Source organism: Mustela erminea, chromosome 1, assembly GCF_009829155.1.
Source record: "Mustela erminea isolate mMusErm1 chromosome 1, mMusErm1.Pri, whole genome shotgun sequence".
In the NCBI taxonomy this organism is placed as follows: Eukaryota; Metazoa; Chordata; class Mammalia; order Carnivora; family Mustelidae; genus Mustela; species Mustela erminea.
The window spans coordinates 211,735,501-211,747,609 of record NC_045614.1 but is presented as its reverse complement, the minus strand read 5'-3'; the positions used below and the strand labels follow the sequence as shown (position 1 = coordinate 211,747,609).

General features: G+C 37.1%; 1 protein-coding gene across 2 annotated transcripts in view; it reads right to left on the bottom strand.

Moving 5' to 3' along the window:
- Nucleotides 1-9,626: 9,626 nt before the first annotated feature.
- The window catches only part of MORC3 (MORC family CW-type zinc finger 3), a 44,817-nt gene continuing 42,334 nt past the window's right edge, over nucleotides 9,627-12,109 (bottom strand). For both annotated transcript variants that reach the window (XM_032354678.1, XM_032354670.1), the window contains exon 17: nucleotides 9,627-11,142. In XM_032354678.1, the coding sequence (XP_032210569.1) occupies nucleotides 10,989-11,142 (154 nt within the window). In that variant the 3' untranslated portion in view covers nucleotides 9,627-10,988. The remainder of the gene's footprint in view (nucleotides 11,143-12,109) is intronic.

Genomic DNA, 12,109 nt, shown 5'->3' with positions numbered 1-12,109 from the left:
TTTTGGGTCTTCAAGACCAAGGGACTTTGAAAAATGAGTGCTGCCCTGTGCAACCTTGCAGAAGAGAGCCTGCCGGCCCCCTCCAGGTGGCTCTCCCACTCCCCAACTTTCTCCTCTTCTTTCTCCCTCTCCCTCTGCATCCCTCCCAGGATATCATTGCACTTGAACCTAACCAGGTTTCTTCCTTTTGCAAACAAAAATTTAGAATTTTGGGTTTTGTTTTGTTTTTTTACATATATATTGGCTTTTAGAACATTTTGGAGAGTACAAAACTATGGGGTCATTCTATACCTGGATTGCTTACGTTATACATTATACTGCAATAAGCAGATGTGGTCATAAACACTTGTTAAAAACAGACGTAATAAGTCTGTGCCTCAGTTATGGTCTCTAAATAGCATTTCCCCTGAAAAGAACCACAGCTCCGTGGAGGAATGAATGGCTGTTTCCAGGTCTAGACAGGAAATGTATTAGACCAGCCTGAAATACTTTATTATACCAGAAAGCAAGAAAATTATCAAAGACTATGAGGATTATAGAATAAGGACATAGGAACCAATTTGAAGACCTGTAGCCAGTGAGACAATTTAACATTGAAAAATTGCCACAGTGGATTGAAACACATTAGATGTTAAAATTTATTCATACATAATGATATTAACAGCACCAAAAAGCCTCATTGGTTACCTTTGGGAAACAAGGCATGAGCCAAACATTTATCCTGCCGGTTCTATATGAACTATATGCCTTGGGATAACTAAATAGGTTTTCTTTTTAGACGTCCCACAATTCAGAAGGAATGATAAACTATAACTACTACCATTTCATAACTCCTAATAAAATAATAGATTCATGGGGCGCCTGGGTGGCTCAGTGGGTTAAGCCGCTGCCTTCGGCTCAGGTCATGATCTCAGGGTCCTGGGATCGAGGCCCGCATCGGGCTCTCTGCTCAGCAGGGAGCCTGCTTCCCTCTCTGTTTCTCTGCTTGCCTCTCCATCTACTTGTTATTTCTCTCTGTCAAATAAATAAATAAATCTTTAAAAAAAAAATAATAGATTCAGAAGCAATTATTAATGGATGCTAAACTAAAATCATTCAGTGAAGACTGATAGGGAACTTCATAAAGGATCATTCAAGATGACAACACCTGAACTGAAATAATTAATCTTACTATAACAAAATGGGGTATCTATCTAAAATGTACCTCTTCGTGTGATGCAACACAAAGAATAGTACCACCTAAGAAGGATTCTCCTGAACAAAGCAAAGTAAAACAAAAGAACTTGAATCTGATTAACCCTGTACATCCACCAGCTTATAGGAATACAAGAAAGATTTTCCTAAAAATTCAATGGTATCAAAAACAGGAAAATTCTCAAAACTGTTCTGATTTCTCCAACAACTAAAAAGTAGTAAAACAGAGGAAGAAGAACCTACAGATTTAAAGAAACCTCAGATTGGTGCCTGGGTGGCTCAGTGGGTTAAGCCTCTGTCTCCAGCTCAGGTCATATCTCAGGGTCCTGGGATCAAGCCCCACATCAGGTTCTCTGCCGACTTGTGATCCTCTCTCTGTGTCAAATAAGTAAAATCTTAAAAAATAAAAAATAAAGAAAGAAGTCTCAGAGACATACCAACCAAAAGCAACTTGTGGATTGTTTGGATTCCAACTTAAACAAACCACTTGGAAAAATAACTATGAAATGACCAAAGACCTTTGAATGCAGACTAGATTTGATATTAAAGTTACTAAGGGGTGCCTGGGTGGCTCAGTTGGTTTCTGCTCATGATCCCAGAGTCATAGGATCAGGCCCCACATCAGACTCCCTGCCCTCCCCTCCCTCTCCTGAGGCTCCCCCTGCTTGTGCTCTCTCACCCTGTCAAATAAATAAAATTTAAAAATATATTAAAATTTAAGGCATAATAATAGTGTTACTTTGTGGTTTAAAATTCTCATATTTAAAATCTAAAATTGAAAATTTTAAATTTCATATTTTAAAAATAATACTGAATTATTTATAGATGATATGTTAAGAATTTGTTTTAAATTTGGGTCAATAAAGAAAAGAAAAACAATAGAGAAAATCAAAATTAAAAGTCAGTCCTTTACAAAGATCAACAAAACTGGGGCACCTGCGTGGCTCAGTGGTTTTATTTTGTTTTTTTTTTTTTTTTTTTATTTGACACAGAGAGAGATCACAAGTAGGCAGAGAGAGAGAGAGAGAGGAGGAAGCAGGCTTCCTACTGAGCAGAGAGCCCGATGCGGGACTCGATCCCAGGACCCTAAGATCATGACCTGAGCCGAAGGCAGAGGCTCAACCCACTGAGCCACCCAGGTGCCCCGGCTCAGTGGTTTAAACATCCAACTAACTATTGATTTCGGCTCAGGTAATGATCTGAGAGTCATGAGATGGAGCCCCGTGTTGGGCTCCATGCTTGAGTCATGCTTGAGTCTGCTTGAGAATCTCGCTCTCCCTCTGCCCCCTCCCTGCTCACATATGTGCACACGCACGCGCGTTCTCTCACACTCTCTCTCAAACAAACAAGCCTTAAAACCAAATCAACAAAAGTGACAAACCTTTAGCTAGACTGACAAGAAAATAAAGAATATTCAAATTACTAAAATCAGAAAAGGGACATTATTACTGATGTTATGAAAATTAAAAAGGATTATTTTGTGGAACAAAAACAGAATACTATGAACAACTGTTTTCCAGCAAACTGGCTAACCTATATGAATGGTCAAATTCCTAGAAACACACAGTTTACCAAAACTGAATCATGAAGAAGTAGAAAATCTGAATACTAAAAATTAGTAAGAAAACTGAATCAGTAATCAAAAACCTCCAACAAAGAAAAGCCATGGACAGATGGGTTCACTAGTGGATTCTACCGATTTACAGAAAAATTAACATTAATCCTTCTCAAACTTTCCCAAAAAATTGAGAAGGAAACACTTACTAACTCATCCTATAAGGCCATAAATACCCTGATACCAAAGCCAAACACTACAAGAAAAGAAAAAAATAGACCAAGACGAATATTGATGCAAAACAATCTAAACAAAATGCTACCAACAACAAATTCAGCAACATACTGAAAGGATTATACATCATGACCAAATGAGATTTATTCCTGGAATGCTGGAATGGCTCCACATGCAAAAATCAATGTAATCCACATTAGAGAATGAAAAGGAACAAAACCACATGATCATTTCGCTTGCTGCAGAAAATGCATTTGACAAAATTCAAATACTTTCATGATTAAAAATAATAAACAGCAATAAACTGGGGAATAGAAGGAAACTTCCTCAATGTGAGACATGTAATATATGAAAAGTCATAGCTAGGGACGCCTGGGTGGCTCAGTTGGTTGGACGACTGCCTTCGGCTCAGGTCATGATCCTGGAGTCCTGGGATCGAGTCCCGCATCAGGCTCCCAGCTCCATGGGGAGTCTGCTTCTCTCTCTGACCTTCTCCTCGTTAATGCTCTCTCTCACTGTCTCTCTCTCAAGTAAATAAATAAAATCTTTAAAAAAAAAAAAAAAGAAAAGTCATAGCTAATGCCAATCTCAGTGGTGATGGAAAGAAAGCTTTCCCTGAGATCAGGAATAAGACAAGAATGTTCAATTTTACCACTTCTAGTTGAGATGGTATTAACAGTTTCAGCCAGAGCAACTAAGCAAGAAAAAGAAATAAAAGCTAAGTTGGAAAGGCAGAAGTCGAATTACCTTTGTGCAGATAACATGATCTTATATGTAGAAAATCCTGGAGTATACCACACACACACACACACACACACACACACACACACACACACACACGTTTGGATTAACAAATAAATTTAGCAAAGTTGTGGGATAAAAAAAAATCACAAAAATCAGGTGCTTTTCTAAACTGTAACAATGATCATTCAGAAAGAGGAAATTGAGAAAACAATTCCATTTATAAAAGCATCAGAAGGAATAAAATGTTTGGAAATAAACTTAATCAAGGAAATGAGAGACTTGTATAATAAAAACAGCAAAACATTGCTGAGGGGCACCTGGGTGTCTCCTCGGTTAAGCATCTGCCTTTGACTCAGGTCATGATCCTGGGACCAAACCCTGCGTTTGGCTGTCAGTGGGGAGCCCTCTTCTCCCTCTCCCTCTGCCTTCTACTCTAACTGTTTATGCTCTGTCAAATAATAAAACCTTTTTTAAAAATTGCTGAAATTGGGGCGCCTGGGTGGCTCAGTGGGTTAAAGCCTCTGCCTTCGGCTCAGGTCGTGATCCCAGGGTCTGGGATCGAGCCCCACATCCGGCTCTCTGCTCCACAGGGAGCCTGCTTCCTCCTCTCTCTCTGCCTACTGGTGATCTCTGTCTCTCAAATAAATAAATAAAATCTTTTTAAAAAATTGCTGAAATTAAAGAAGACATAAATAAATGGAAAGACATCCCATGTTCATGGATTGGAAGACTTAATATTGTTAAGATGTCAGTGGTACCCCAAATAATCTATAGATTCAGTATAACCCCTATCAGAATCCCAATGGCATGTTTTGTAGAAATACAAAAACTTGTCCTAAAATTCATATGAAATTTTAAGGGACCCTTAATGTCCAAAACAATCTTCAAGAAGGACAAATTTGGAGGACTCACACTTCATGACAAAACTTAACCAGAAAGATACAGTAATCACAATGGTGTGGTACTAGTCTAAGAACATACAGACCAGTGGGATACAGAGCCCAGAAATAAACCCTCACTTATGTGGTCAATTTTTTAGAAGGATGAGATTATTTTTCAATGGGGGAAGAGTTTTTTTCAAAAGATGTTGCTGGGAAAACTGGATTCCATGTACACAAAAATGAAGTTGAAATCTTACACCATATGCAAAAACTAATTCAAAATGGGTTAGGACCTATATATAAAAGCTAAAACTATGAAATTTTCAGATGAAAACGGAAAAAAATCTTTATGACATTGGATTGATCAAGGATTTCTCTTGGATCTGATGCCAAAAGCACAGGTAACAAAATAATTAAGTTCAAATTCACCAAAATTAAAACTCAAGCATGGAAAGACAAGCCACAGAATGGAAGAAAATATTTGCAAATCATTTATCTCATAAGGGACTAATATCCAGAATATATATTTTTACAAAATCATATCCTGCAAATCAACAGCAAAAAATAAACAAGCAAGCCAAAAATGGGCAAAGAACCTGCAGTCATTTCTACAAACATATACAAATGGCCAGCAGACACACAAAAAGAAGTGTAACATCACTAGCCATTAGAGAAATGCAAATCAAAGCCATAATGGTAACCCTTCACACTCATTACATGGCTAATGTTAAAAACAGAAACAAACAGAAAACCCAGAAAAATCAGAGTTGGAGAGGATGTGGAAAAACTGAAACACTTTCTGCATTGCTGGTGGGCATGTAAAATGGTGTATCTTTGTGGAAAATAGTGTGGTTATTCTTCAAACACTTACATAAAGAGTTATCACATAATTCAGCGATTCCACTCCTAGGGATGTTACCCAAAGGATTAAAAACAAAGACTCAGATACTTAAGCAACAATGTTCATAGCAGCATTATCCTTAATAGTAAGTAGGTGAAAGCACCCCAAATATTCATGGACAAAAAAATGAGTATCAAAACGTGGTACACACATACAATGAAATATTCAGCCTTAAAAAGGAATGAAATTGATACATGCAAAATGGATGAACCTTAAAAATGTTATGGAAAGTGAAATAAGCTGGACACAAAAAGACAAATATCCTTGATTCCACTGTTATGAAGTACCTAGAATAAGCAAATTCATGCACCAAAAAGAGAGGTTACCAGGGACAGGGAGGAATGGAGAGTTATTGTTTCCTGGATACAGTTTGATTAGGATGAGAAAGTTCTGGGGGCGCCTGGGTAGCTCAGTGGGTTAAGCCTCTGCCTTCGGCTCAGGTCATGATCCTGGGGTCCTGGGATCGAGCCCTGCATCGGGCTCTCTGCTCAGCAGGAAGCCTGCTTCCCTTCCTCCCTCTCTGCCGGCCTCTCGGCCTACTTGTGATCTCTGTCAAATAAATAAATAAAATTAAAAAAAAAAAAGTTCTGGAAATGGATAGTGGCGATGGTGCATAACAATGTGAATGTACTTAATGCAACTCATCCTCAACAGTTAACTAGGAAATTTTTTCTTTTTCTGCAATAAAAAAAATTAATGAGTTAATATTTGTAACACACACGAGAAATATCATGAAAGGGGTTTAAGTAAATGGGAGTATAGGTAATTACAAGACTGACCATGTATGGGTATATGGGAGTTCATTAAAATAGTTTCTTTTCTTTTTCTTTTCTTTTCTCTTCTTTCTTTCTCTCTCTCTCTCTTTCTTTCGTTCAAGATTTGAGAGAGAGAGAGAGCATGAGCATGAGCAGGGTAAGCATGACTGGGAGAAGCAGAGTCCCGCTGAGCATGGGGCTGACATGGGGCTTGTTCCCAGGCCGCTGAGATCATGACCTGAGCCAAAGGCAGAGTCTTAACCGACTGAGCCACCCAGGCACCTGAGTTTCTCTATTGCTGTATACATTTGGAAATTCCCATAACAGAGTTTAAAATATGAGACAGAAAAAAATCAATTTAAGAACACAGTAAATTAGTGAGTAGTGAGAAACTACTGGTTAAGAGTGATTATACTGAACAGTATATACTACTAGGATTACATATTTTATATAATTATTTAACTACTATTACTACTACTAAATAATATATAATAAGTTATTGTGCTAGACCCCTGTATTTCCCTACCAGGAAAAGAGATAACAGGTGTCTACGTGACTGTGTCACTTCTCTTGCTGTTGGCTGCTCAGTCAGTTCACAGCCCTGGAACTCCGGGTCCTACTGCAAGTCTACGAGCACCTCTCCCTGGGAATGAGCTGCCGTACAGCGAACTGACTGTACTGAGCGAACTGAGCTGCAGTAGCTCACTGCCTCCGTGAGCTCCACGTTATACACACAAACTGCTTTAAGTCCACCTTGGTTTAGATCACAGTACTGACTTTCAAAACACTGGCCACAACTGTTAACAGCATTTACCAGGAAACCCATGGGAGATTAGGAAGGCTGTTGACTCACAGACTTTATGAATATAAAGCATTTTGTTAGGAGGATTACAGCCAAATTCTGGATAGCTGCGTAGCAAAGATATTCATAACCTAAATATTAGGTTGGGATAAAAGTTATTTTGAGTCAAATTTAAACCTGTTCTATGTATTATTACCAGGATACTGAGTCCTGATCACTTTGCACAAAATTAACAAGGAAGCCTGGGGTTCAACTTGTACATGTGTGAACTAGGAAATTACATTTACTCACAACTCATTATTAGAATGTGTACAAAACTTACTGGAGTTGCGACTTCTACTTCAGTTTTAGAAGAGCTAATTCATTCTCTGGGACTTCACTCATGTAATAACCACCTGTGTCCCAGTGGCTTGATTTACCAAGACTCTCCTCTGGTCTTGACTTCCTCCCTATAGGCCAGACGGAAATTAACTCTGTGATCACAAAACTTAATTCTAAGTATCATATATATAGATATACTAGCATTCCTGTTCTTTAGTGTGGTCAGTGTCCAATCTGAAAGACAAATGTATGGAAAAACATGAACCCAGTGGGTCTCACTCCTCTCCAGTATTTATGAAGACAGTGTACACAGTAAGATTTAACATACTGTGAATTCTCTGAAAGCTAGTTGTGTGGATGGTGTTTGTAGCTATGTTGGCACAGGCTTTTAGTTCCTTTAAAGCAGTTAAAACAAAGAACCCAATAGAAAAGAACAGACAAACAGTATGATACAGTACACAGAAAAGAGAAATTACAATGGTCAATAAAACATGAAAGCAAGCATGTTCAGCCGAGACAAAGAATGCAGGCTGTCATTTTTTTTTTGTATGTCAGATTAGTAAATTTGATGGAGAGATAGAGGAAAAAAACACTCATACGTATTTTATTTTTCATAGGAGTTTAAATTCATTTTTGCATGGTAACATTTATTAGAAGTTACATAGCATACACTCTTTGAACTAGCAATATTCACTGCAAAGAATTTACACTCTGGGTATACTTGTAAAAGTGTGTGTGGTATGTATTAATTTTCATGGTAGCGTATTTTGTAATGTCAAAAACATGAGAAATCACTGAGTGTTAGGAGTATATGCAGATCATAGAATGTTGCTAAACCTGTTCAAAGAAGTAACATGGAAATGTCAAGATAACCAATTATATGGTGTACCATCTTTGTGAAAACTTGAGATACAAATATATAATCAAATATAAAGATATAAAATCGAATATAAACTGAATGCATATATACGAACGTGTGCATACGTATGCAGCTAATATTTTCTGGAAGGACATACGAAAAGCAATAGTGGTTAACCTTAGGGAAGCATTGGGTAACTCTTCACTGTATACCATTCTGACCCATTTACACTTCTAACTTGGACACCAACTATGTTTCCTTTTTCCTCTCCTTGCTCACCTCAGTGAGAAATCGGCTGTGCAAATCCCGAGTTTGTTTCAGGAACCTAGTTCAACAGTTGTAAACACTCATCCCAGGAAGGTAAAGATCAATGGTTCTCAGCTCTGATGGCTCACTGGGAGGCTTTTAAAAAAATACTTAGTATCTAGGCCCAACTCTTAACTTAATTAACTTAATTAGTATGGGATGCATCCTTGCATGGGAAGCCTAAAAACTCCCCCAGGTGATTCTAATAGGCAGCCAGGGGTGAAAACCACCAGATTATCACTTTAATTATCCTTCGATGACAAATAATGAACTAATGGGCTGTTGATCACAAGAATTAAGTGTCTGAGACCATGGGCAGAATCCCCAGCAGTACCTGCCCACATTAGGAATTTGAGGCCCCTCCAAAAAGACACAATAATATGCCACACACCACTCCTGCGTTCTGTTTGCAGGGATTGTGGATGATGCTGGTTTACTTCCTCATACTGACTTTAAACACCACTGTCCTCCCACTAGTGTTTTACAAATTTAACTTAACAACAAAATATAGATATCGCTACCTAAATATGATATATACATGAAAGCTCATGTTGTTGTTCTGTTAAATTTTGTTAGTTACATTTTCAAAGAATTACATCTTGGCAATATTTTCTTAAAGGGTGAAAAATATGTAAGTACTTTCAAAGAATCAATTTAGCAAGCAAACTTACTAATCCTATGACTTTCCCATTAAAAGCAAGATAATAGCCATATAAAATATAGATTTTTGCAAGAATATAGCTGACCCAAAGAAGGGGAAAATAGCAAATTCCAGAAAGAACTGCTACATAAATATTCACAAACTTAGACATGCTCTACATTGCTGCTATCATTTAAGCAAGGTTTCTTTAGGCTAAACGATTTACAGAAAGAGTCTCTTCTTGAACGTAAAATACATGTACACACGCACGCACTCTCTCAAGATGAGCTCAGTTTTTAGAGTGTTAATGGTAACACTCTTGGTCTCCTAATAGAACATGTAATTAATATAGATTTTAAAATGAGCTCAACTTGAGGGTCTTCAAAGGACAGTTTGTTTCCAAAATATAATCTGAATATAGAATTCTTTAAAAGTAGTATCTGAAGAATTAGCCATTATATATATTTTTATTTTATTACAAGATATTTTAAAATTTGAGCAGATACAATCAGGACAGAAAACCAGCTTCATACCAAAAATACACTTTCAATTATTTTATCAAGCAAATAAAAACAACCTTCATTTATTTGCCTTTTCTAGAAGTTAATATACAGTAAAAATTTAATATTGTATATGAAAGACATGTAATTAAGCATACATATAAAAGAAACATGTACTGAATGTTCAGAAACAAAAGTAAAAATAAATAAGCAATGATAAAACTTTGAAAAAAAAATAATGCACATTTCAGTTGTGGAAAATACGATTCTTAGTTATATATACATAGTTATACTTAATAGAAAGCCATCTCTTTAAAATTGCACAAACAAGGGACCAATAAAGCATAATTTTTATGGCATGTAATACTATAATCCTAGGGCAGTTTGCTGCTTACCTCCAGGACATAAAACACTTAGCTCTGTAATACAATGAAAGGTATGCTGTACTGTGTGAGAAAGACTGTCTTCCTCAACTCTCATTAACCTGTAGTAATCCTACAAAAGGCTGTACAGGAAATTTCACAAAAAGAAATATTAAACAATTACTGTGCCCACTCCATGCTGACTAAGCAGCCAAAAATGGGCCTCAAAGTAAATGTGGTGGGACATTTAATATTTTTGATGCTTTTTTATACTAAAGATTGTTTTTGTTCTATAAAAACACTGCATTTGACCATGATTGGCAATCTCAGCACAAGGAAAATCCTGACAAAATGGATGGACAGTTTCTGCTTACCTTATTTCCATGAATAAAATATTTCAGGAGATAAGAATTTATAGAAAAGAAACATTAATGTTCAATTCACTTACACCTTATCAGGAGCGTAATTCCATTTTTTAAAAATCCTGTTTAAACTTTTCTGTAGGAAAATCAAAGGTAACATTTCCATTTGTATTATGGCACGGCCCTCACTTCAGAGAAAAATACACTTTGGGAACCAGAAAAAATTGCACAAAGGTTAGGGGCAACCTGAAAAGCTCTCGGTGGAAAACACTTAAGTCCTCTAGGGTAATAAAAAAATATGTGCAGACTTAATTACAAGTATTTACACTTCAAAACAGAATCATGAGTGAGCTGTTCAGCCGTTCTGTAAGAATGATTCTCAGGCATTTCAAAAGGTGTGGTAAGTGTGCCCACAGTACTTGTGAGCACACCTGAATGCATAGGATACAGTAAAGATCATGGTTCTTCCGTCTGTCACCTGTCGTATCTATAAAACAAAAGTGTTTCCACTCTGAAAGCTATACAACCACAGGATTGAGCAAATATATTTATTGTCTCACATCAAGTAGACTTTAAGTACTACTGATTTCACTCATTTGTTCGACAACTTGTCCTAAAATTTCATCAACCACATCAACGTCATAATTCACTTGCTGAAGATCGAGATCAGGTACAATCATGGCCAACAGCTGTCCTACGTTAACTCGAAGAGATCGAAGTTTGAGGCTGCAAATACAAATATTACGTCTATTAGATGAACATTATAACACAGTTTAACAATTCAGGTGGGGCCTAAATTTTAAGTGAAACATGAATTCACTTACTTTAATAATCCATTAATACCTTGGTAAGTAGATAAAACTAGTGGCTCTGTTTGGTTCTAACTAATACAATTTTAACTTGCTATTAGAGAAACCATGGACGGTAAAATACATATAATTACAAGGTGTTATTTGTAATACAAAATATTGTCACCTGGAAAACAGCAGTGATATAGTAGTGAGATCACTGGTCTCAGAACAAGAATGCATCTCCCCATATTTCAGCTTTTTAGGAAAATAAAAACTGAATCGTTCTCTAAAACATGTTCTATGAGATAGCCACCCTTGTGTAAAAGAGAAATGGTTCTGTGATCAACTAAACTTACAAAATTTTGGGCTAAATAACATTAAACAGTTTTTTAAAATCAAGACTTCTCTGATCCTTCTGGGACACCTGGGTTGCCCAGTCAGTTAAGTGAGTGCCTTCAGCTCAGGTCATGATCCCAGGGTCCCGGCATCAGGCCCCATATGGGGCTCCCTGCTCAGCAGAAAGCTTGCTTCTCCCTCTGCCTGTCGCTCTGCCTACTTGTGCTCTTTCGGTCAAATAAATAAAAACCTTTAAAAAAAAAGTCTTCTCTGAACCTTTCATATGCTAAAGTTCACTGATGATCCATTTTACTATGCATTTATAGGGAATGATGCTTTACTGAAAACACTGGGAATCCCTGGATTAGATGTGATCATTATCATTCCTTCCAAATTTATATACATGTACTGAATAGATCAACATCCTAGACTTTATTTTTTTTTTTTTTAAATGGGCTCCACGCTAAGCTAGTTGGGACCCAAACTCTCAACCCTGAGATCAAGACCAGAGCTGAGATCAAAAGTTGGATGTTCAACCAACTGAACCACCCAGGCACCCCAAACAC